Genomic DNA, 27,510 nt, shown 5'->3' with positions numbered 1-27,510 from the left:
TTAATATTTCCCCAGGAGTCATCCATGTTGTTGCCTACAGCTGTTTTAGTTTTACATATTCAATAGGACACTGCTGGATGATTATACTTCAATGTCTTTATCCATTCTATTTACTCCAGACACATGTGCAAGTGATTTCCTTATTTTCTGCTGTTATGAACACTTGGCAGTAAATATCTTAGGCATGTATCCTGATGCACGTGTAGGAATTTTTCTGGGGTATAAATCTAAGGCATGGAGAAGTTGGGTCTTAGTATGTATAATCTCAGATTTATCAGGAAATGCCATTTATTTCCAAAATAATTACCCTCTACTGGGAAGGAAAAAGACTTTGTGTTGTCCCACCCTTTTCCTAGTACATTAAAATTTTAACCAATGTTGCAAGTTATAAATGTTGTCATTGTGGTTGCATTTTGAATTTCCCTGATTATGAATAGGTTGGATTTTTTTAAAGATTATGAGCCATTTGCATTTCTTTTTCAGGAAATGCCATGTTTTTGGCCAATTTTTCTTTTCATTATTTTTACTCTTTGTAGGAGTTCTTGATTCTGTATACTAATCTTTTGTCAGGTAGACAAGTTGCATATATCTTCTACACATCATGGCTTGCTTCACTCTCTTCATGTCTTTCAGTGAATAGAAGTTATTAACCATAACATAGTGAATTGATCGCTCCTTTCCTTTAAAGTCAGTGTTTTGGACTTCCCTGTTAGCGCAGTGGTTAAGAATCCGCCTGCCAATGCAGGGGACATGGGTTCAAGCCCTGGTCCGGGAAGATCCCACATGCCGTGGAGCAACTAAGCTCGTGTGCCACAAATACTGAAGCCCACGCACCCTAGAGCCCACATGTTGCAACTACTGAAGCCCACACGCCTAGAGCCCATGCTCTGCAGCAAGAGAAGCCACCGCAATGAGAAGACTATGCACCGCAACCAAGAGTAGTCCCCGCTCGCCGCAACTGGAGAAAGCCTGCACACAGCAACGAAGACCCAATGCAACCAAAAATAAATAAAATTAAAAACAAGAAGTTATTGTTTCGGGATTTTAGGAAGTCCTTCTTTGAGGAAATTCTCCTTGAGGACATAAAGATATTATCCTACATTGTATTCTAGATTTTATAGTATTATCTCTCATACTTAGGTCTTCATCTATCTGGAATTTTATTTTTATGTATGATGTGAGGTAGGGAAACAATTTATTGTTTTCCATATAGATAACCAATTGTCAGCTTCATTTATTAAATATATGCACGTTTATTTTGAGCTATCGATTATTCTATTAGTCAATTTCCATATCCCTGTGCTGATACTTTTACTGCTGTTGTGATAAACCTTTCTGGATGGCAGGCAAAAATGTCCTTTCGTGTCCTTCTTCAGATTTGTCTTGATTATTCATCCATAAAATTTTTACATTCAGCTTGTCAAGCTCTATAAAAAGCCTATCGGTATGTTGATTAAAATATAGGTCAATTTCAGGTAAACTAGTATTTTTACAACTTATGTTCAATTCATTCTTGGTTCTTGTTTACATCTTTGTTCATGAATGTAATAGACCTGTAATTTTCCTATACTGCATTAATCCAACTCTGCTCTTGTTGCTTAATGTTACAGTTGCCAAAAAACTGGAGTTCTCTTATCTCCTATTCTCTGGGTGTTTGTACAAAATTGATATAATCGGTATCTTGAATGTTTAGTAGAAGAGGTCTGCAAAACTCTGGATTTGTTGTTTTCTTTGAGGGAAGATCTTAAAATATTATTAATTCAATTTTTTTGCTAGGGATAAGATTATTCCTAATTTCTATTTCTTTTTGGACTAGTTGTATTTTTCTAGGAATTTAACAATTTATCTAAGTGTTCAAATTTATTGACAAAGTTTTTCATAACATCTCCTCCACCTACTCTCTGCAGCTTCTGTAATTTGCCATTCCTAATTTTTATGCCTTCTTATTTTCTCACAATTATGAATTATTTCAAATAACCAACTTTGGCTTTGATATCGTTGTTTTCTATTTCATCAAGTTCTGCTCCTTATTTCCTTCAGTTTGGGGAGGGAGTATTCCGCTGTTCTTTGTCTATATTCCTGACATTGACATTTGAATTCATTTTTAGTTTAATATGTGCATTTTAGACTAAATAGGAAAAAAGCAAATTTCTAGATTTGCTTTAATTATATCCCTCAAGTAGTTTGTAGTATACCATTGTTCTATTTTTTTCCTCAAATTTTCATCATAAGATTCTTCTTTGATTCATGGAGTATTTAAAACTTTTTTAAATTTTGTATTGATTTTTCACATTAAGGGGTTTTAATCATTAATTTTTTTCAAGAATCATTATTTGGCCCCCCGTTGGATCAATTTTTTTCATTCAACAAATATTGAGCACACATATATGCCAGGTACTATTCTAGGTTACATCAGTGAAAAAAATAGATAAAAAATTCATGCCTCCCTGGAGTTCATGCTTTGTCAGTTCTTAAAAACGTCCCACACATTAGAATAGAACGTGTATTTTTCATTTGTTCAGTGTAGTTGTTCTATATATGACCATTACATCAACATTATTTTATTACTCAAATCATGTATATCCTTACTGACCTTTTTGCCTGCTTATTACATCAATTTCTAAGACAGGTATGTTAAAATTTCCTGCTGTGTTTGTGAATTTGTCTACTTCTCGTTTTTAACCACCCTTGGAGGCATATCCTTTTTAAAAGAAGACTGATTCTCAAATAAACATGTCTTACCTTAAAAAGTTTGTAAAGAATGGATCCAGGATTCTAATTTAGTTGTCTCAATTATGGTAATATTAATTGTATGACTGCTGTCATCTGTTTTGTCTAACATCCTCATCTACTGATAACGTGAGTCTCTCCCCATCCTTTGGGAATCCCCTCCTCCCAGACTTGAACTAAATTCCTAATCAGAGTTCCCTGCTTCCTGACCAGCAGTGAATGTGCCCAGGACTGGCCATCATAGTATCCTGGGCCACACAACCCAAACTAGGCCAAAGAGAATCCTTCCTTTGGAGACAGACATATCCATCTTTGCCATATTGCTTCCCAGCAGTTATTTGGTTACCAGCCATTTCTGAATGTATCAAGGTAGCTAGCTAGGATATGTTGTGAGGTTCATTTTTGTTTAGCTGCTTATCAAGGACATTTTTTTCCTATATATGATATTAATCTAATCTGGAGATACTGCGTTTCCTTATTATTTCATCTCCACAGTTGGAATACATAATCTTCCATTTCTTTTAGTTTAAAAAAATAAATTTTAGTGCCATCTACAATGGAATTGACTGCATTGTTGAATAAAGTATGGTTTATTTAAAAAATCATTAAGTGTTACCACTTGCTAGGTACGGTGCTAGGAGGCACTGTGGATTCGGAATGGAATAAGACATAGGTCCCGTCTGACAGGACACAATGCAGTAGAAAAAGTCATGTTAAATGTGCAGAATTTAGGGGTTATAGAGTGTGGACAGTAGGGGCAGTTCATTCAGCCAAAGGATAGGCAGTCAGGGAAGGCTTCACAGAGGAGGTGACATTTGAGTTGAGTTGTATCTTGAAATTAAAACTGATCAAGAAAGCATATTCCACGAAAAAGAAAAAAAAATCAGCAAAGAACAGAAACCTGATTCTGCACAACTAATATTAAATTGTCAAAGTGATTTTTAAATTAGTCTCTTTTTATTCCTTTTTGGTTTTTGTTTGTTGGCTGCTATATCCCCATTTCTCACTGTCACTCAAATCAGGGTTCACACATATACACACTTATGCTGCCACTCTCCCGCTGCCCACAGCCACCATGGCACTCATCTCTAACCAAACACAGAATTCTTTCCTTAGAGAGTCTACTCAACACTACATTTCATTATTCATAAAGTAGAAAGAGTCAATCATTATTAATAAAGGAGACTGTGTGAGAGAAACTTGCTTACCGTTTCTAATTCGATTGGGCAGAGACATGCAAAGGGTGGACATACAGATGTAAGGCAGAGAGGCCTGGTTCTAAAACGTCACTTGGGCATTTTTTTGAAGTTCCAAATCTTAGGACACACCCCAGACTGATTAAATCTCAATCTGTGGAGGTGAGGGAAAGGCTTCAGTATTTTCAAAGCTTCGCAAATTATTTACAATGTACAGACAAGTATGAGGACGACTGCCATAAAGAGTCTTTGTTAGAAAAAGCCAAATTCATCATAGATTTGGAGTGAATAACCGAATTGCAGCTCCTAGGAAGAGGATGTTCTAGGGCAAGAGGGAGGCCTCTGAATCTGGACTCTGGTTAATAAGCAGATACCAAGAGTGAAGACCAGAGGGGGCATCATCACCAAGGGGGGCAGAACCAGGGATGTTAGCTGTGTCCATAAAGCTGAGCTGAAGAGCTGGCCTTCAGGCACCATTTTAAAAAAATCAGTTTTCATGGCCTGATGCCAAATCTTCTTAGACATGGTCATTTTTTATTTTCAGTTCTATTTTTTTAGAAATGGGTAAGTACTAAAGCTTTAAAAGCAATCAGCATAACAACTGAATGAGCATAATTCTGCTACATTCAACTTTCTTTCAAGGTATTAAATCTGCATACAGGGGAAAAAAAGTCCAGCTACTTTTAAAAAATCAATGAAATTATATTATGCTGAATTTAAATGCACATGCTGCATAAACAGAATACTTGATAGTGTTACCATTTATTTGAAAGTCATTTTGACAACTCATTACTTAATTAGAATTTTGGGTTAGATTTAAAAGTACAGAAAGCATTGCTCTGAAAGCAGAGCCAATATCAATAGTATCTTAATTTCTTTGCAAAAAAAAATCTACCTTTTAATTACACTACAATGACTCAAAATCTTGAGAAAAAGTCTCCAACTCTCACATTCATTCAGAATTTTAAAATCTCTCTCATGGGAGGAAAGGTAAGAGGAAAGAGTTTTCAAGACTTTTCTATATCTGAATGTCCTTTTTAACTTCGAATGTAAAAATGTATTTGTACTGATACAGTATTGTGAAATAAAAATCAAGAATGTAATGAGGGCTTCCCTGGTGACGCAGTGATTGAGAGTCCGCCTGCCAATGCAGGGGACACGGGTTCGTGCCCCCGTCCGGGAAGATCCCACGTGCCGCGGAGCGGCTGGGCCCGTGAGCCATGGCCGCTGAGCCTGCGCGTCCAAAGCCTGTGCTCCGCAACGGGAGAGGCCACAACAGTGAGAGGCCCGTGTACCGGAAAAAAAAAAAAAAAAAAAAAAAAAAGAATGTGATGAAGTTCAAAAGCACCTCCTCTTTTTCTGCACAGGGAACAATTTTACTGATTTAAATTAGAAAGGTCTAGTTGGGGGAAGGAGAAAGGGAAGGCAGAAGAGAGAAACAGGTGATCTGTGAACCAGAGCTGATCCTTAACTGCTCCCTAATAGAGGGAGAAGACTAAGGATTTTTGGAGCCAAACAAAAGTAATAAAGTGGAAAATGAAGTTTTAAAATCCACACACATCACTGAATATATCTATTTTCTTTTAGGCAAAGTAATTTTACAAAAGTAAATTTGATCTCAAATGATTTCACTCTTTTTCCATCTCTGAACTGAAAAGAAACAGGTCTAAGCCCAGTCTAGTGTACAAGTTCAAAATACTTAAATGACCCATACCACCTATTCAGAAAACACAATGCAAGTGAGCTGTATTAGTGTCTGGTTAAAAATTACCTTATCTGTTCTTGGTTAAAAATCACCTTATCTATTCTTTGCTCCTTGCAAGTTCCGTTGAAGCACGCTCCCTAAGAGACAAAGAAAGGACTCCGTAAAATTCAGTTCCCAAAATAGGGACCCTCTAGCCTGTCCTGGTGGGATAAGTGCTCTCAGGAATGGAGCACCCTCTAGAGGCCAGGATTCCAGATAGTCTCTTCCCATCCATTAGAGCCACTTTTCTCAAGTACAATTCCTGCAGGAACATCATCAGCATTATCTGAGAACTGGTTAGAATGCAAATTTGGGGGTCCTACCTGACTTACTACTTTGGGGCTACTATAACAAAATACCACAAACTGGGTACCTTATTAAGAACAGAAATTTATTTCTTACAGTTCTGGAGGGTGGAAGTCTAAGATCAAGGTGCCAGCTGATTCAGCATCTGGTGGGAGCCCACTTCCTAGCTTATAGATTACACCTTGTAGCTGTGATCTCACATGGTGGAGGAGGAAAGGGAGTTTTCTTGGGCCTCTTTTATAAGGGCACTAATCTTATTCATCAGAGCTCCATCCTCATGACCTGATCACCCCCAAGTGTCCCACCTCCTAATATCATCTCCTTGGGGATTAGGATTTCAACATATGAATTTTGGGGACACAATCATTCAGATCATATAGCACCACCTTAGGCCAACTGAATCAGAAACCTCTGTGGTGGGATGCAGCAATCTGTGTTTTAACAAGCCCTCCAGGTGATTCTGATGCACACTATATTTGAGAATAACTGACCTCAAACATGTCAGAGAATGAAGGTGTTACTGTGTAAAAATATTATGCAGGCATGAATTAAGCTAAACTGTCTTTCCTCCAAGCAGATTAAAAACAAAACAAACAAACAAACAAAAACTAAGTTGATGCTTATATCAAGCAAATACAAGGAGCTATAATTTAGGAAATGTCATGAGACCAAACTGTGGTTTAGAACTAATGTATGAAAAAAAGGTTTCAGCAATTCTGGAATTATCCTCAAAATATGGCTTTAAAGAATGATTGTGTCCCTTCATGGAAATGATAAAGGAAATGTTAGTGTATAATGCCATAAACATAAGAAGAGTATGGGGAACCTCAACACCTATACCACCACTGATGGAGAGGACTAAGTGGTGTCATGGACCTTTAACCCTTCCCATTTATTCAGGACTGCAATCTGTCACAAACCAGTTCATGGTTATCTGACTACAGAATGAGGCTGAACATGTCCACAGCCAAGGAGGAAATGAAAATAACAATCAAAAAAACACTTTCTATATTTTTCATGATCTTTTTTATTTAACATATATAGTACATGTAAACTGGCATAAAATTCATAAAAATACAATTCCCCTATGCATTATCACTTTATTTCTGATACATCCTTTCATTTTCTCCTTAATATCATTGTTCTATTTTAACACTACGCTGTTTCTGCTAAGCACTTTTAGAGGCTTATCTTTTTATAGAAATAATGCCCCAACTTTGTTTTTTTTTATGTCATAGCAATAGCTATTTTATCACTTCCTTGCCCATCCTAACCTTCCTCACACTAAAGCAAAATATTTTTAAATGCTAAAAATGCATAAAATACTGAGCTTTAATACTATTTTGTCATGTATATCAAACCTACCACTACTCTGTCCTGCCATAAAAGATATTAATAATCTACAGCACCAGCTGCTACCAGATGTGACCAAGGCTGAGTGTGCAGTGTAGCCCAAGGCCTCTGTTCTAAACTGACTGGCCTAAAATATACTCATAGTTTGCTGGTGGAGTTACAACAATAAATACTGTTAAAAAAGGAGTCTTCTGGCAAAAAAAAAAAAAAAAACTAATTTGATTACTTTTATCTTTTCCCAGCATATGAAACAGTTATAACAGTATTTTAATGTTTTTCCTATATAGAATTTCAAATAATTACATGTGAACTTACTGGGAAAGGAATTCCTGAAAGGTGGGAAGAATAGAGAACTTTAAAAGTAAATTTTTTTTTTAAAAATTGTAACTGCTGGATGTATAAAACATATTTACGAGAGAAACAATGGCAAATAAAGCAGAGCACACACTTCCGCTCTTCCTGCCCGTGGTGCCTCTCATCCTCCTCGACCTCAAGTGCCCACTTGCCATTTTTCTGCATTGCTTCATCATTGCTCAAATTCTACTCCTAATCCACAACTCCCCAGATGCTTCCTTGTTTTCTGACTGGCAAAAGACCAAGAAATAAGTCACCCGGTAAGTGAGAAAGAGGGGGCAGGCACCTGAAGACACTGACAATCTCCGCTGGAAGGAGGCTCCCTGGGAGAGGCGGGCTCTGGGGAAGGCTGGGGGCTGCACAGTCCTCAGCCCAGGCTGTCTCGGCAGCTGTCTGCTCTAAGCAAGCTAGTGCCTCCCCCAGACCAGGCTTGTCCTTGGGCTCTGGTGAGAAGGCAGAAAGAGAACAGCTCTTCACTGGCTCCCCGGAGTGGGCACCGGAAACCATCCCTGAGGACTCAGGTCTCAAGGACAATCCACAATGAGGTTAATCTGCCTGTGGTTAATAAAGAGAACACTGTGTAATTAAACGTGTAGTCCACCAGAGTCATGGTTTGCTTAGAACGTTAAATCTTAAAACCATTTCTCAAAACTATGAGGATTCACTGTTTTGAAGAATCTCATTTCACACAAATTAACTTTTAAGAAACAAAAATTCATACTAGAAATTTAAAGCAGGTTGGAAAATTTTCCAAATAAAAATAAACAGGAAAGAAAAAAAACAAAGAGGAAGGCTGAATATACTCATTCCTCATACTGAAATGATGCTTTTTGGAACCAAAATTATAACATAAGGTTTAAGGCTTCGTCTTATTAAAGACAGGCAATTTTAAAAGTAAAATATAAAAACTCCATTCACTTATCATTATTCACTTACTTATTTGACAAAAAAATTAGTCATATTTTATTGTATCTTAATAGTAAAAGAAAAATTACCACATACTACAGTCTACTGTTCCACTATAAATTATGTCTACTCAAATATACATTAGTTTCTAGATGCATTATATTTGTGGTTGTTCAAAATAGTTTTCTTAAGTCTACAATTATACATGAAAAATTTTAAGTGGTTTAAAGTTATTAAAATATAAACATTTGAACAATACTAAAAATGAATACTAAAAATACACAATTGTCATTAAATTTTTTAAACCAAGAATAAGTACTTGCTAAGCAACTAAATGTGTAAATAGCACTTATTTGACAAAGAATATTGAGAAAGAGAGAGACAGACAGACAGACGCACACACACTAATGCCACATGGTTGGTAGTTAACAGGAATTTGGTGTTAAGGACTAGCTCCAAGAGCTTGGATTAATAACAGGCAGGAAATGCTTCATTAACGAGAGCAACAGAGAACAAAAGAACGTGAAGAAGTGAAACAAACAGAGTTCTACATAGCAAATACGCATGTCTGCCCCATCTATTCTTACTGAAGTTGATGACAGGGGCTGACTTGACTGAGGAACTTACAATAATCGCTGAAATGTTCAAAAGACAACAGCAAAACGCAGAGAAAAAAGCAAGTGGCATCAATAGTCCACGAACTGTAAAATGAGCCCCTAAACAGTCCGTAAGTGACTATATTTTCATATCACCCTTGTCATGACCCATCATATTTTTTATACAGGTAGCTTTGCTCACTTTAGGACAAATATTTAAGTCAAGTACAAGCATATACTCATTTGCATAGCAAATTTTAAGGGGTGCATTGAAATAACCAACTGATAAACGTATAAGTATTTTTACAATCAGAATGACATTCAAATTGACCAAATAAGATGTTTTTCATTTGAAAACAGTTACTCATAAAAGTTTTGGGGATTTGAATTAAAAACAAGGCATGAGCTATTAGCAAAACATGAAAACCATTACTGGTGGACTTCTCTGTAGGCAGCGGTCATTCCTCTATAACTTCTAAGACTTTGTAAACACTATTCTGGAATACAGTGGTGAAGTGAGGCTTGGACTCCTTTACTAAGAGGGTACATAAGGGAGGTTTCCCAGCATTAGCAGGATCTTCCACATCCCAGATTTCAGGCATACTGCAACCAGGCCTAGAAAAGTTAATGTGCAGATTAAAAATCAATGTACATTATATAATGGCAGATAAAGGAACACACTTTTTATGTTCCTGCTCTCATGTCATTTTTTTCTTAGTTTTTTTTTAAATCCTATCATAGTTATTTATATTTATGTAAGCTACCATAAATCCTCTTGAGAATAAGGTGAACACAGCGAAGGTAACTATAAAGAAAGAAAAGACATATAATATACATGAATTCAGGTGCTGGGGTAGGAAATCTCCGTTGAATTCTGCCTCAGCTACATACCAAGAATTTTGTGTTGAGTAGTTCACTCAGTCTCCCTCTCCACATTTGTAAAATGGGAAGTACCCATGACATAAGCGATTAAGTGAGAGACTGTATCAAGCACATACTCAGTGGTAATATACTGACACAGAACATCATACAGGCGTACCTCCGGGAGATCGCGGGTTTGGTTCCAGACCACCACAATAAAGCAAACATTGCAATAAGTTACATGAATTTTTTAGTTTCCAAGTGCATATAAAAGCTATGTTTATATTGAAGTCTATTAAGTGTGCAGTAGAATTACATACCTTACTTTAAAAATTCTTTATTGCTAAAATAACGTTAACCATCACTGAGCCTTCAGTGATAAGGCTTCACAATCTTTTTGCTGGCGGGGGGCCTTGCTTTGATGTTGATGGCTACTGACTGATCAGGGTGATGGTTGCAGAGAGCGGGGGTGGCCGTGGCAATTTCTTAAAATAAGACAATAATGAAGTTTGCCACCTTGATGGACTTTTCCTTTCATGAATGATTTCTCTGTAGCATGCAATGCTGCTTGACAGTGTTTTACCCACAGTAGAACTTCCTTCAAAATTGGAATCAGTACTCTCAAACCCTGCTGCTGCTTTATCAACTGAGTTTATATAATATTCTAAATCCTTTGTTGTCATGTTAACAATCTTCACAGCATCTTCACCAGGAGTAGATTCCATCTCAAAAAATTACTTTCTTTGCTTATGCATAAGAAGTAACTCCTCATCCATTAGTTTTATCATGAGATTACAGCAATTCAGTCACATCTTCAGGCTCCACTTCTACTTCTGGTTGTCTTGCTATTTCTACCACATCTGCAGTTACTGCCTCCACTGAAGTCTTGAACCCCTCAAAGTCATCCATGAGGGCTGGAATCAGCTTCTTCCAAGCTCCTGCTAATGTTGAGACTTTGAGCTCTTCCCATGAATCACAAAGGTTCTTAATGGTATCTAGAATGGTGGATCCTTTCCAAAAAGGTTTTCAACTGACTTTGCCCAGAGATCCATCAGAGGAATCACTAGCTATGGCAGTTATAGCCTTATAAAATATATTTCTTAAATTATAAGACTTGGAAATTACTCTTGATCTATGGGCTGCAGAATGGATGTTGCATGAGCAGGCATGAAAACGTTAATCTTGTCGTACATCCACCAGAGCTCTTGGGTGACCAGGTGCCTTGTCAATGAGCAGTCATATTTTGAAATGAATCTTTTTTTCCCGAGCAGTAGGTCTCAACAGCGGGCTTAACAAAATCAGTAAACCATGTTGTAAATAAAAAGTTGTGCTGTCACCCAGGCTCTGTTGTTCCATTTATAGAGCGCAGGCAAAACAGGTTTAGCATAATTCATAAGGGCCCTAGGATTTTCAGAATGATAAATGGAGCACTGGCTTCAACTTCAAGTCATCAGCTGCTTTAGCCTCTAATAAGAGAGTCAGCCTGTTCTTTGAAGCTTTGAAGCCAGGCATGGACTTATCCTCTCTAGCTATGAAAGTCCTAGATGGCATCTTCTTCCAATAGAAGGCGAATTTCATCACTGAAAATCTGTTGTTTAGGGTAGCCACCTTCATTAATGATCTTAGCTAGATCTTCTGGATAACTTGCTGCAGCTTCTACATCAGCACTTGCCACTTCACCTTGCACTTTGATGTTATGGAGACCGCTTCTTTCCTTAAATCTCATGAACCAAACTCTATAGTTTCAAACTTTTCTTCTGCAGCTTCCTTACTTTCTCAGCCTTCATAGAACTGAAGAGAGTTAGGGCCTTGCTCTGAATTAGGCTTTGGGTTAAGGAAATGTTGTGACTGGTCTGATCTTCCATCCAGACCACTAAAACTTTCTCCATATCAGCAATAAGGCTGTTTCACTTTCTTATCATTCATGTATTCATTGGAGTAGCACTTTTAATTTCTTTCAAGAACTTTTCCTTTGCATTCACAATGTGGCTAACTGTTTGGCACAAGAGACCTAGCTTTTGGCCAATCTTGGCTTTTGACATGCTTTCCTTACTAAACTTAAACATTTCTAACTTTTGATTTAAAGTGAGAGACATGCAGCTCTTTCACTTGAACACTTAGAGGCCACTGAAAGGTTATTAATTGGCCTGTGTCTCAGGGAGTAGGGAGGCCCAAGGAGAGGGAGAGAGATGGGGGGAATGGCTGGTTGATAGAACAGTCAGGACACACACACCCATCAAGTTTACCATCTTATATGGGTACAGTACATGGTGCCCCCAAACAATTACAATAGTAACGTCAAAGATCACCTAATCAGTAATTGATATATTACTTTCAAATCTATATTACCTAACTATTTTATAATCATCAATGTAATAACTGATTCAGGGAATTATAAGAAGTGGATGCAAGAACTACCTGGTGAAAGGCTATTGATTATAAAGGAGATTTGTCTACTTAAAATGGAGAGAATTGGGGAACATTCTTTAATCAAGTGATCAAACTTAGCATCACCGATAATAGAACAAAGTGACAGGTACCTACCAAAGTGACATAATGGAAAGTACACATCTTCTATGTACTATTCTTGCCAAATTTAGTCAAACTGAATCTAATCATGTGGAATAAATTAGACAAATCCAAATATGGGACATTCTTACAAGACAACTGGGCTGGACTCTTCCAAATATCAATAGAAACAAAAAAGGTGAAAGGAATTTCACAATGTTTATGTTTTTTTTTAATATTAAAAACAGAAAAATCAAGGAAAAATTACAGAGATTTGCAACAGCTTATGTTTTGTCATAGTTGTTTCACTTTTCTTTATAAGGGAAAAAACCATTTCCAACAAGTCCCTTTTATTCCCAATGGCAGTCCCACTCCCCTGCCCTCCACCACGAGGCAAGCACTAGACAGAAATGCACATGCTTCCTCCTTTTCAATAACATTTTTAATTTAAAGGTAACCTTCACCCAAAAAGTGTCAAAATATAAACCTATCAAAATAAATAAGTGAGTCACTGTCACCTCCAACACCGTTTCTCAGAGGTGGCTTCTATAAACAATCCAGCATACATTCTGCTAGACCTTTTCACGTTCAGACATACAAGCACACAAAAACATAGGCACAGACATATTCATATTCACAGATGCTCCTGGGTTGCTTTTACAAAAACAAGATTAATCTGGGACTCCTCACTTAGGAATGAAAAGTGGTCATTGTTGCATTTCATAAAGACCTACTTTATTCTTTTTCATAGATGCTAGTAATTCTATGTATTATTTAACCACTCTTTTATGTATGGATATTTTGTTTCTCATTTTGTCATTATAAAACAATGCTGATATAAACAATGTTATGCCCATATTTTTCTGTAAGCTAAACTTCTAGAAGCAGCACTATCACTATGTCAAAAGGCTATACAATTTTCACTTTGTTTCTATCAAAGTATCTCCCAAAAAGGTATTACCAGTGAGTGTTCCTGCGAAGAGTGTTCAGTGCACACTTTTTTGCACACCCTTGTCGACACTAGATTCTATCGATGTACGAAAATATGACTGAACTTGGATTTTCTATGTTTTAATTTTCTCTCACATACTAAGGCCAAACCGTTATTACACTGCAGGCCAATGACAGTAGAGAGTAAAACATATATGAAGTACTAGCTACTGAGTTCAATTGCTTTCAGGAAAAGAAGAGGGCAAAGAGCTGCCTTTGTGAGCTCTGTCTAACATCCTTTAGTCCTTTTCCGAGTTTTCTGAAGTTTCCCCAGGCCAGCCAGCTACATCTTTAAAATGGCATTAGTGAAAATCTGAATAATTTTCTTCTGAATTCATGTATTTTAATTTTATGTCAACTCTATTATGGGAATTAATGAGAAAGAGAGCAGAGAACTGAGAATAAAAAAGGAGTTAATTAAAAACTCATCTACAACTTGCATTTGAGTATATTTTCCTACTTGTATTTGAACACAGGGTATCAAGTATTTAAGGAATAATCAAGCACACAATTAACCCACTGTGTTAATGAGAGCACATAAATACAGTGCCCACCAAGGTGCCAAGCACAGTTTAAGCTCCAGATAGATATTAGTCCCTCTTCCCTTTCTTCTCCTATTTGAATTCCCCACTTGCTCCCCCTGTTCTGCCATAGCTTTCTTTTCCAGTAACATACAGCTGTCTCAGGCTGGCATAACAGAAAGAATTGGAGAGTGAGGGCCAAGGGAATAAAGAAGATCCCGATTCTGGTAGAGAGCTCTCCGGCCAGAAACTCAGTTCTTCCTTCTGCAAAGGTATGTGCTAAGTATTAGTCCTTCTTTCCTTTCCTCTTCTGTCTGAGCCCTCCACCTGCTTCCCTGTCAGGACAGAAAGCACAGCTGTGTTTTGTCTCCAGCTTTAAGCAGAGTGCACCTATCTAAGATTTCCTGAGACTTATAATCCTGTAGTAGATAGTGTTTTTTCAGTAACTGAGCAGGGAAACCAGATGAGAGGAAGCCACTTCTTCAGCTTCCTCCCTCCCCACTCCTGCTGCAACAAATACAACAAGGGCAAGTCAAGGTCCAGAGGCGGGGAAGCTGGTACACACCTCCACCCCTCTCAACTCTCAGTCTTAATGCCTGTAAGTGAGCTCTAAATGGAGATGATCAGAAGCCAGTTACTTTACTGCTGACTTTGTTTAGTGTGCAAGATTTATTGCCATACTTCCTAAATTTGTCTTTTGATCCTTTCTTGTGTACAAAAACCAGTGCTCTGCCCATCGAACATGAGACTACTACAACTATGCAAATCCAAGGAGCTCCGTCAACATCTTAGCTCCATCAACATCAACGGGACCAGGGATTGAACCCATGTCCCCTGCACCGGCAGGCGGATTTTCAACCACTGCGCCACCAGGGAAGTCCCTTTTTTCTTTTCAGAATGAAGCACCTTAGCCTCTGCAATTTCCACATATTCAAAACACTACGCAGGAGGCTAGGAAAAAATGAAGAATCTTGAATCAAGGTTCATCATTAGCTTGGAGAAAAAAGGTCATGAAATAATTTTTATGTTCCAGTAACCTACAGGTGTTTCAGGCTGGCATCACTGAACTGGAGAGTTGGAGAGTAAACCCTAAGTCAGTAAAGAAGATCCCAATGCTGGTGGAAATCTCTGCCAAAAAACAGTCCTTCTGACTGCAAATGTCAGCCCACCATTCATTTATTACAGTGTCTTCATCAAATTGTTATGAGAGATGCTTATGACTTTTTGTCCTAAATTTATATAACAAAGTTAAAGTTTATGTATATAAGTTTCACATATATTCTTACGTTCATAAAGACTTAAAGCGTTTTCTAAATTATGACTCAATAACATTTTCTGTAGATCCTGATTAAATTCAAATCACCTGTGACATATTCAATGGAAAATCATTCAACAATAAAAATTTATTTGAGTTTCCTTGTGGGCAATGCTTGATAGGTACTGTGTCACAGAACTATCTTTACTCCTAAGTCAATATTTAATCATTTCATCTTAACACCCTTGTGTATTGTTGAAATACATGGTAAATGAGTATGATTAAGCCACAGATACAGCAATCTCCTGGAGACTTCTGTTTACTTAAAGAGTAGTGAGAATTTTAAAAATAATAGTATTCCATAAAATATCCTTGATTTCTGATAAAACTATTCCTTTCTGTATTCCTCATGGGGTGAATGCTCTGATATTTTAATAGCAAGCTATCATCTGCTGTCTAGTCACCCAAGTGTAACATTTCTAAATAGTCAACTTTAGAATTCACATTTGCTTTTAAAATCTTACTCTTATTGCTCTACTCTGCTTAGTGAACTTCTCTGTGGAAACAGATACTTTTTAAAACTATAAACCCAAGAGAATATGGGTCACCGTAAGGTTAATTATTTTCCCACTCAAATAAGATGCAAAACAGAAAGAAAGAAGTTCACTCTGAGTTGATGCTGGGAGGGGGGGTCCCATCTATCACAGGATATGGTATGGTGCAGAGATGTGGTATGGACAAAGCTGCCTGACTTCATTATAATGAGACTCTCCATTATTTGGTTTCAGACTCCACAAGTCTTTTGAAAGAAAATACATCCAACTTTAAATAAAAGTTTCTCAAAAAAACAGCAAAGGCAAATATGAACAATTTGGGAAATTATCAATGAGTGCCAATACCTTTAAGGTAATATGCACATGTAAATCATTATAAAATAAATAGATGTTTAAAATGACTAGAAAAGACTCCAAATAATTATCAAAAAAGTTTTTTCTGCTTATACTTTGCTATTATATACATCTCACACATACAACTAGTAAAGCACTTGCCATGAGACTGAATTAACTTTAATGTCTTCTGAATATAAAATGCTGTATTAAGTACTCACTTGGATCTTCTTATACACCAGGACTCTTCCAGAACGTAGTAATTCACTTGTAACTTTATCAATTCTCGCTTCACTTCTTCAGCTGCTTTTCGACTATACATTGAATATACTATTTTTGTTCTGGCTCTAAAGAAAAATAATTAGGCAGAAGATTTTCAAGATCAAAAGAATGCAATCAACCTATTTGGACAAAAGCACTGAATGGAACTAGAAGAAAGACTCTACAGAAGGATCAGGTCAAGGGAACATTCTGCACAGGAGTTCCTGCTGAGGGGCACTGGGGAGGTCAATGGAGAAAAGCACAGGTAGCACAAGAGTCCTGAGAGAAAAAGTTCAGTTTAATGAATCTCTTCATTTCCAAACTTAGTCTTTTGGTTTGTTTGAGTGCTTGTTTTTGTTTTAAATTCTCCATCACTCTATCACAAGTAAGAGTATGAGCTACACAGACACAACTACAGGACTACTTTAAAGGTACAACAGTCCTAACTTTGAGAACAAACGATTAGCATTAAATGGCTCTCCATTTTATTCCTAATTTAAAAAAACCCAAAATACAAAAAACGAAACTTATTCAACACGATTGCTCTGGAAATTAGTTTGCTAACATTGATTTTTTTAATGAAAAAGCTTTTTATTTATAAAAGGTATGTCTTGGGTTACACAAAATATTAATAAGGATTCACCAATTACTTAGGAAATGACTAGCTGATCAACCTAGAAATTGCATGAAAATTAAATCTATTTCCTTTACAAAGAGAACACAACACTCTAACTTATAAAAAATTAGTAAAAAAACCCAAAAAAACAAGATCATTCTAGTAGGCTATATTGGTGAAAATGAGAAAAAAATCCTCTTTGAATGGGATTCCATCTCAACTGACTCCTCAGAATTCAAGAAAAATAGCCTATAAGAAAACCTTAATAAAAACGATAGGCTAGTGAATCTTCTGGGGAACTTAAAAGGTGATGATAACTAATAAGGACCTGGGTGTTTGGAGCCCTGTAACCTGTATAAAACAGACATGGGGTGATTTCTTTTTACTGCCTAGGAGAGAAGATAACCCCAAAGACTGTAGTTTTATTGTCCTATGGGGCCTTAACAGTTTGTATTGAACTTAGCCATCTTATTTCAGCATTCTTTGTCCCCAAACTCTATAAACCCCAGTTCACCATATCCTTTTGAAACACTTCTCATTATTTTGCTGGTTCCCTCACTCACTATTTGTAAGAAAAATTTGTTTTCAACAATGTGATATTTGTGTACTAACCTCAAACCTGCATCTTCATAATGTGGATGATTCACAATGGGCCGAAGTGCGGAGAGTTTAACACTTGCCATTGTAGGCATGGCACCTGCAAACACTGCATCTGCAAAGCAGGAAGGAAGGTCTTAGGAAGACACCTGGTGAGCATGACAAGGGTTCTCCTTCTGGTCAACTCAGTTACTTCCCAGGTGAAAAAGCTGAGGCCCGAATCATGATACAGAGTCAATGACAGAACCAGAATGAAGTCAGGTAGCTAATAAAATGGTGGTCAGCAACCAAGCCTGGATAAACTATTTTCCTTGGAAGATAAAGCCTCATCATATGTCTCATCATTGAGGATTTCTGTTTCTTTTGTTTGTTTTTAATGTCTTTTCTTGCTTCTAGGAAAGAAGTAACAAATTGACTAGGGAAGTTTTATAGCACCTAGGAATTCTGGAAGATGATTTAATATTCAGTCACTTGATACTCAGATGACAACAAAAACCTCTCTTTCTATACATGAATAAAATATCACATTCCATGAGTTCATTTCAAAAAGGAATGTGAAGGGCTAAGATTAAAAATTAATTAGGAAAATAAGGATAACATAAATTATTTTAAATTGTGCCATGCAAAACTTTGGATATACTTTGAAAAAAATTAGAATTTATGTAAAATAGAGAAATAAATTACTAAGAAAATAGATGTAACATTTCCTTTGCAAACTACATAAGCAAGACTGACATCTCTCTCTTTCTGGATAATGTAGAAGCAGGATTGCTTAGAAAGATTGAAAGTAACTTGGGTTCAGGATTGTGCAGTTGTACATAGAACTGTAGGGAAAACCACAGTTTTCCTGGAAGTAAAACCATTGGAAGTAACTTGGGTTGAGGATTGTGCAGTTGTACATAAAACTGTAGGGAAAACCACAGCTAAATAATATGACCTTTTTTTACCTGGTTTAGTGCTATATTTAATCCACTCTATAAGTTCTTCTTGCGGCAAATTGCTGAACTCCCCTACAATATTCCACTGGGTTTGCAGATTTGCTGAACCTTGTATTGACATGGCTGCTAACACAGCAAAAACAACAGCACCAGGATGTACTTTGCAAAAGAGCCATCCAAATAGCTGAAACCAAATTAAAAATACATTGACAACTGTTAGTACAAACCAGCCTGCATCCAACTTCCCAGAGAAGAATACAGTCTCTGCTAGAATCCCTGATACAGGACTAATAATTCTAAGGAAAAGTTCCAGAAATGATAACCTGAGGGATCAAAACAATTCTACCATTAGCCTAATATAGGTGGGACATGATTTAAGAAACTCTTCTGTCAACTTCCTCTACTCCCAGATTCGGGTAAGGCCAGGCCTACCTACATAATTTGCCAGACTCAGTGCAAAATAAAAATGTGGGTTCCTTGGGACTTTCCTGGCAGTCCAGTGGTTGAGATTCCATGCTCCCACTGCAGGGGGCATGGGTTCAATCCCTGGTCAAGAACTAAGATCCCACATGCCACGTGGTGCAGCCAAAAAACAAAAAAAATGTGGGTTCCTTGTCTGACATTTTTTAAGAAGTTCAAAACAGCAACAGCAGAGCATCAATCTAGGTGCAGAGTCCTTCTGAGTGTGGGCCCCTGTGCGATCATTGCTTTCTATCAATATCTGTAGTTATCATTCATGAATTCCGCCTGCACTGAATGAGTGTTTGTTGTACACCAAGGACTATTTTAGAAGTTAAAAGGATAAGGGATCTGCTTTGGCCCTTACCCCTTAGGAAAGATTAGTACAAAACCATGAAGAACTTTAATTATAAACAATTTAAAGAACTTTGGGTAATTTAATATTATTTTAGGGCCACTCAATAACAAAGGTTGGGGTAAAATTATCATAGCAGCTATAATGCCAACATAACAATCATCTCACCTGTCTTGAGCAGATCAAGGAAGCCATAACGCACATGTGTGGCGTCAAAAAGAGTTTTAGTCTCATAATTAAAACACCAAGAACTGTATATGCTAACAGTTGCAATGCATGATAAACCAGCTGAAAGAAAGAAAATATTTTTACTCTTACTATTTGTGAAGTTTAAGAATATATTGTTAAATTGGTGAATATATGGAAAAGGGTACTTTTTCTTAGTAACAATATTTTGATTTCTGAAATAATATTTAATAATATTTAATATTATAATCAATATTTTGATTTCTGAAAGTCTTAAAATTCACTTTCAAACTTGTCCCTTTTATTAGAGGGCTAAAATTATAAAGTCCCTAAGGGAAGTGGTCCTATAATTCTGCTCAGAATCAAGCCTAGGGTTAATAAAGCCCACATTTCTGAACCAGATGGAAATATGAAACACAGTATCATGAACTATAGTCACCATGCTGTTGCTGAGAGAGTAGATCTTAAAAGTCCTCTTCACAAGAAAAAAAAGAAAAAAACTTTGAATAACTATGTATGGTAATGGATGTTAACTAGACTTATCATGGTGATATTCCACAATATATATAAATTCTAGTCATTATGTTGTACATCTGAAATATAATATTATATGTCAATTATACCTCAATTTAAAAAAAAACCAGGCTGAATCACCAGGAGATAAGAACAGCAACCAGTCACATCTCTGAGGCCTCAGGGCAAGGTGAGCAGAGAGAAAAGTGATCCCTAATCATGCGAAAGACACTCTGCATACACGTCTAAATGGTCTCCAGCAATGAACTGCTATTACCTTGAGGATGATCAGAGCCGACCAAATGAGTTTCCTATCTAATTGCTCTAACAAATGAATGGTCGTGTTTGTAGTATTCTCGTAAAAACACATACAGACCTATTTTGAAGATGATTAGTGACTTGCCAATAAAGTTAGAAAATGGAACTAGAAAGAAAAATCCAAACATATACAAACATTAAAACAAGCCAAATTTTGGTAATATTAAGTCTTTACCTCTCCATGATCAAGTTGGTGTTTTCTGAAATGGAAAAAGAAATACTATCATTGAATCACTACGGAAGCACTTACTTCAATCATGCGCATTTTTACCTTACAAATATGAGTTTTACAACTTCTGTAATATGCCCTCAGGACACATACATGTAAATCAAAATAACTGAAAGTTATAAACCAAAACTGTTGCTACAGTCTTTTAAAACAGTTTATTTTGCATATCCCACATATCTGACTACACGGGTATTTATTAGGCCAACAAGGCTTGCTGGCTGTGTATCAGGTACCTCACTGGTAATATAACCTGGCAAAGCAGGGAGTGAAAGAAACTCCGCGGCCCTCACAGTCCAATACCCCTACTTCCTGTCCTCAGCAGCCCCTCAGCTCTGCCGTAAATTCTAGCTGCTTTAGGGACAATTTAGGAAGCCACACACAAGATTTTTTTTCAGCAGCAGCTCTGGAATATAAAAATAGCCACATAATGCCAGCTTTACCTTTGCTTGACAGTTTTAATTTCCTAAGAAAGGCTGCATCTTTATAGGCCCATATATCCTCCCCACATCTCACTCCGGTCCCCTTCCCGCACCCCGACCCCGTGTTGAGTCTCATCACAGCAGTGAGAGCAACCGTTTGAAAATGGGAATCCAGACATGCCACTCCCTTACTTAAAACTTTCCAATCGGCTATGGGGTTTTTTGTAACTAAAGTAAACTCTCAAATCCGTACTATGCTACACATAGTCCTCCTAATCTGGTTCCCCACCTCCCATCCTGGAAACTCATCTCCTACCAGGTTCCCTCTTGATCACTGTGCTCCAGTTATACTAGACTAATTTTATGCCTTAAAACATCAGAGAGCCGCCTTTGACTCCCATATTCAGTGCCCCTTACCTTGATCACTCCCACTCCATTTCCCTGTTTTATCTTCTCACAGAAAACACAGTTTTCACTTATTGGTTTATTTGATTATCATATGTCTCTCCTAACTAAAATGAACCCTTCAGGAGGACCAGGTACAAATCCATCCATCCACTCAATTTCATTGAGCCTTGAGCAGTAAACAAGATGGAAAAAAATCCGTGCCCTCACAGAGTTTACATATAAGTTGAAGGAGACAAACAAAGAGCAAATAAACATACATCACATGGCGATAAATACTGTGGGGAAAAAAGGAAACAGGGTAAAAGATGCAGGGAGTGCTGGGTGACTGGGATGGCATATATTATCAGTGTGGTCACCAACTGAGTGACATCTGAGCATAGCCTGAAGGAGCTGAGAGTTTGAGCCTGAGGATCCCTCAGGGAAGAAGAGCACTTGAGGCAAGGAGAACAGACATGGCAAAGCCTCATGGTAGCAGGCTCCCTGATAGGCTAACAACAAAGACAGCACGATTAGGGAGAAGAGAGAGCAAGGAGCAGAATGAGATGAGGGAGATCCAGGAGAACGGTACTGACAGGGAAGCACATTCTGAGGCTCAGTATTGTGTTCACAAAATTTGAGATTCTCATTAGACACCCAAGTAGAAATGACAAACAGGGAATCGTATGTATAAATCTGGAGTTCAAGGGAGAAGTCTGGATCAGAGACACAAATGTGTGACTTGATAACACATACCTTCTCTATCCTAAACACTGATATATTTCCAAGACCTAGAAAACAATGCCTAGCACATAGAGTTCAATCTTTTTTTTTGAATGAATGAGCAAATGATTCAATTAACCCCTAAGGTAGGTTAATTGAATAGGTAGCACACAATCTAGGTAGCACACAATCTGATTTGAGGACTTGCTTTCAAATATATTGATGTGTTAGCAAACAGTAAAATTACTGGGCAAATGAAGGAAGTGAAATGGATCCTCCTTTATTATTCTTTCATGCCAAGTAAAAATTATCAGTTACCATTTACCGAGCACCTAAAATGTTAATATGATCATTACATTCCATTAACTCTGATCTTACAACTATTTATTATCCTACTTACAACTGTTTATTATCCTAACTGGCAGCTAAGGAAAACAGGTTACAGAGGTAGTAAGAGGCGAAGCCAGGTCTATATATTGACTGGTTTCAGAGTCAATATATTTTCTACTTCATCATGCTGTCTCTATCCTACTTTATCCCCTAGCTCCCTGAATAAAGGAGATACTGATACTCACACCTTGAGAATTAAAATGTATGTCCTACCTCTCCCCTTTTTACATTGGCATATGACTTTGGTACTTATGCAAAATGAAATGTCGATATGCCGTTCTCCTGTCCAAAAAGCTCTGATCCTACCTGAATTGAGAGCCCCGTGAAGCTCAGTGCTTTTCTATAGTTACTACTATAGTTGAGTTATTATTGAAAAGACTGTTTTGTTTCTGTGAAAAGTTCCACCTTTCTCTTCCAGAGGTGCATAGTATAGTTATAACGGTAGTCCCTTTCTGAGCTCTTAAAAAAACTTCATCTCAATTGAAGAGAAATTTTGGCATTACATACCAGAAGCTTTTTTCTTTTCCCCGGCCCTCAAAGGCATCAGGTAGAAGTAAGGGCACAGTTACAGTAAATTGTTTCTAAACGAGAACAAGGATTGTCTCAAGAGTGCATGCAATAATTTATCACTGGTTAGAGGTGAAAGAACAATAGATAAGGCTGTGTGTTATAAAAGAAAATATATAGACACACAAATTCAATAATCTCTACTCCCCAAAAAAATCCCACAAAAGAATGAAATTAGAATTAAAACTTCCTTTGCTCCATCCTCTAATCCCATGCTCCTAACAGTTACAAGTTTTATCCTTCCATATCCCTCCTATGTACAAAGACACATACAAAATCTTTATATTTTAAACAAAAGTGTAATCATCATGTATATGTCTTGTAATTTTTTAATTCAAGGATGTATGATGAAATATTTCCATAAAGAAATTCCACTTTATGACTGGGTCATAAGTAAATCAATCCCGCACTAGTGGATATTTTGCTTGTTCACATTTTCCACATTACATACACCACCACAGTGGGCATCTCTGTATCATCACCTCTGCATTTCCGTGAGCATTTCTAGGGGACACATTTGCACTGGTGAAACTGCAGAGTTAAAGGACAGGCCCACTGTAGGTTTTGCTTGTATTGCCTAACTGCCCTACCACCCACTTCCTCCCACGCTTGCAAGCACTGGGTATTATTAATTTTTACAAACTTGATAAGTAAAAAGGCTTTCACTTTTATCTTTACCATGGGACGGAGCACTTTTTCATGTATCTGTAAGTCATACATAAGTCTTTACTCACTCAACTACTATTCTTTCCTATGTGCCAGGCACTGCATATAAACCACTGAACTGAACAGAAATGACCCCATCCCCCTTCAGGAGACACAGGCAACACATCAGTAGGTAAGCACACAAGGTGACAAATGCCGAGAGAAAGAAAAAGGGTGTGATGGTGGAGAATAACAAGGAAGGAGACAAGGGATCTACTCAGAAATGATGGTCAGGAAAGCCTTCTTGAAGGAGGTGGCATTTAAGCAAGGATTAAAGGAGTGAGTCACGCCAAGCCAGGCTGCGGAAAGCAGGAGGCACAATTACGGACTTAGGGTACAACCACTGCAAAATTGCAGAGGCAGGAAACTACTTGTCATGGTCAAAGAGCAGAAAGGAGATCTGTGGGACATTAGTGTAGCGGAAAAGGGAAAATGGGAATTTTTTTTTTTCTCAATTGCCCATTTGAGTCTTTCACTCATTTTTCAAATGGGTTTTTAGTATTTTTCTTATTAATTTATAGCAGTTCTTTATGTATAATGGTCATTAGGCCCTTGTTATAATTTGCAACTATTTTCTCCAAGTTGTATTTTTCTTTGAACAGTGCTTACAGTATTTTACCAAACCAAAGAATTTATCTGGTCAACCTTGTCAACCTTTCTTTCTAGCTTATAGGCTTTATGTCATACTTAACAAGGCATCTCTAACCCTAAAATTATAAAAATAATCTCTTGGTTTATTTGGGAGTTTCATTTTTTTTCTATATTTAAATCTTTGCTCCATCTGGAATTTATTTTATGTAAAAATGAGGTGTGGGTCCACTTTTACATTTCCCTGCTCTTCTCTCAAAAAGCTGTCCGTTGGTCCTAAAACCATCAACAGAGTAATTTGTTTTCCCTGCCAAACTGAAGCACAAAGCTGTATCCTTCAAGCATAGATTAGTATAGGGCTACAGTCAGATCATACTGGATGGGATTTGGGGAATGAACAAGTGATGTGCTGAGCTCTACATAAATGGGGAATAATGAGAAAAGTGGAGAAGGGGGATGGCAACAATTGAAACACCAATTAACAAATGTTGAGTGTACAACATGTAACTATAAAATTAATATACTGTAAATAACTACTTAATAAACAGAGGAGGTAACAAAATCATTAATGGCATATTTACCTTATATGTGTTTGTTGTTTAGTTAAGACACCCCACATGTCACTAACAATCTGCAAATAGATTTTTAAACATTTTATAACAGCCGTATTGGGAAAAAGAAAATTTCAAATAATGTATCTTCTAAACTTTCAAACTTTTATTTACTTAAAAATACAGAAGTATGGAGATAAGAAGTAATTCAGAAAATAGTAATTACAACAACAAAATCTTACATTTGTACAGTACTTCATCATATCTATATCCAACCCTGTTCAGATAAGTTTTAGTATCCTCATTTTAAAAATGAGCAACAGGCTCAGAAGGATTAAATGATCTCCCTAAAGGTGGACAACAACTAAGAAGGGTCTTGAAACTTGACCTTTTGGCTTCCGATTCACCTTTAAGAGAATTCCACCATGCCCAGGTTGTTGGCAATGCCTCTTCTTAATTATACACACACATAACTGGAGAACTGGCTCAGAGACTGATAAGCACAACTAACTAAACACTGTGTTTTCATATTTAGCAGTCACTGGGAGGTCATCTAATCTGAAATCCTGTCCCCAGTGTGGATGTCCTCTGTGACACTGCCTGATAGGTTTTAATTCAGCCCTTGGAAGAACCACCTAGCTGCTGATTAAACCTATAACACTTTCCTAATCAGTCCAGATCAATGCTGGTCAAAAGCCCTAACTCTTAGAATTGGCCATAATATTAAGGAGCCAAAATGAGTATAATCTTATTTCCAAGTGGTAGCCTTTTAAGTCTTTGAAAAGAATTATCCTCTTTCCATTTAAGTCTTTCTTCTTTACATCAAACATCCCACTTTCTTTGACCTCAATCTAGTCATTTTCATCATCTCTAGCCATCCAGGTTGCTATCTTTTTAATACATTCTGGATTGCCAACATCTAGTATTTTTTTATTACCTACTGGGTGCCCACCCACATAAAGAAAACAAAGGAAGCAAAGAGCACAGAGCCTGGCATACAGCAGAAACTGACTAACCATAAACTGACAAGACTTAAAAAGGGCTGTGAGACTACAAAGCTGAATACTATACAACACTCAATGAGGGGGGGGTAAAGGTACAGTCTGATTCTCACTCTTCCCTTGCTTTTTTAACGGACATGATGTGAGGCTGGTAATAACCTCACTGACCTTATAATTTTGCACTTGTCAAAATGGAAATAATAATAATATCTGTGTACCCCATAATGCTGTTGAAGAACCAATTGAAATAAGGTATATGAAATGTTTTGGGAGATTATAAATATATGATGTAAATAATAATTATAGTACAGAATATTCTACAAATATATGACACTGTATTAACACAAAAATAATAGCTACAAATCAGAAAACTTTTAGGGTCTATCATTTTGATTACAGACTAACCCCAATTCATTCTCTTAAAACACCTGTACTTACAGAGTTCACCAACTCTTAAAAGAAGAAAAGAGGGACTATTACATCACTCTTTACTGAAGATTGGAACTTCCCTGGCCTGATTTATATGTGGACTTAAAATTTCATTATCAAAGTCAAGTTGGGAGTCTTTTATCAAGTTTAGTAATACACTGTTAATATTCTATTTTTTCCTTTTGATTAATAATAAACTCTATCCAGAAGTTAATGAATACTGCACAAATGACTTAGAAAGGCATATATTAAATATTTTAAAGAAATATTACATAAAGTTAAAAGTGAATCAGTAATAATTCACATAAGCAAAAACAATTGTATCTGCGTCAATAGGGTTCCTCTGGTCCTATCTTTCAAAATACATGACTATCAAAACTTGAGCATCCTTTCCCTAGATCTACTTTATGCTGGCAACTAGCACAATGTTTTTAAGGCTTATAAATGTTCATCAAAGGCTGTTAGTAAGAAAATACAGAATGTGTTTCAATAAATCTATATAAAATATTGTATTAGATTAACATGTAGCCTAGTATATGTAACTACACAAGAAATGAAGAAATAAGAAAATGTTCTATTATGAGAAAGTGCTCTTAAGTGATAGACCTACCTTTCTAATGATTGCAATAAACACGACAAGAACAACTGGAAGCAATAATGTCTTTGTATACCTCAGTGGAGTCTGAAATTCAAAGAGATGTTTTGTTAGAAGATGATTTCAAATGAAATTTCAAATCATGATCCAAGTGAATTTTAAAACATGTTAGTATAGAAACATAAGCATTCACCCATCTAGGGTCCAATCTACTCACTGACTCCCATTGTAAAAATGAACATGCATTTCCATAGAAACGAACTTGCCCAAAATGTTGAGTTGAAAACACTAACAAACACAGTTCCCAAACACTTGTAAAACATGACTAGAAAGACTACTGTTCACTTTTGCACACTACTTTTCTAACTAGAGAGCATAACTTATTATTCACCTAGGGTCAGCAGAACTCCTTTAAATGGCATGAGCTTTACTGTGCATTTTATCTGGGATAAAAATCATAACCATGATCTCCAGATACA

The 27,510-nt window shown here is 36.9% G+C and overlaps 1 protein-coding gene across 1 annotated transcript in view; it reads right to left on the bottom strand.

Annotated features, from left to right (window-relative positions):
• Positions 1 to 7,002: 7,002 nt before the first annotated feature.
• Positions 7,003 to 27,510, bottom strand: part of DPY19L1 (dpy-19 like C-mannosyltransferase 1) — a 95,674-nt gene continuing 75,166 nt past the window's right edge. The window contains exons 15-23 of the mRNA XM_060156862.1: positions 27,047 to 27,118; positions 25,037 to 25,086; positions 20,626 to 20,650; positions 19,602 to 19,721; positions 18,629 to 18,803; positions 17,697 to 17,796; positions 16,429 to 16,554; positions 9,619 to 9,800; positions 7,003 to 8,238 (exon numbers count right to left, since the gene is read on the bottom strand). Coding sequence (XP_060012845.1) covers positions 9,644 to 9,800; positions 16,429 to 16,554; positions 17,697 to 17,796; positions 18,629 to 18,803; positions 19,602 to 19,721; positions 20,626 to 20,650; positions 25,037 to 25,086; positions 27,047 to 27,118 — 825 coding nt within the window. The 3' untranslated portion in view covers positions 7,003 to 8,238; positions 9,619 to 9,643. The remainder of the gene's footprint in view (positions 8,239 to 9,618; positions 9,801 to 16,428; positions 16,555 to 17,696; positions 17,797 to 18,628; positions 18,804 to 19,601; positions 19,722 to 20,625; positions 20,651 to 25,036; positions 25,087 to 27,046; positions 27,119 to 27,510) is intronic.

Source organism: Lagenorhynchus albirostris, chromosome 8, assembly GCF_949774975.1.
Source record: "Lagenorhynchus albirostris chromosome 8, mLagAlb1.1, whole genome shotgun sequence".
NCBI lineage: Eukaryota > Metazoa > Chordata > Mammalia > Artiodactyla > Delphinidae > Lagenorhynchus > Lagenorhynchus albirostris.
This window is presented reverse-complemented; position numbering and strand designations above follow the sequence as displayed.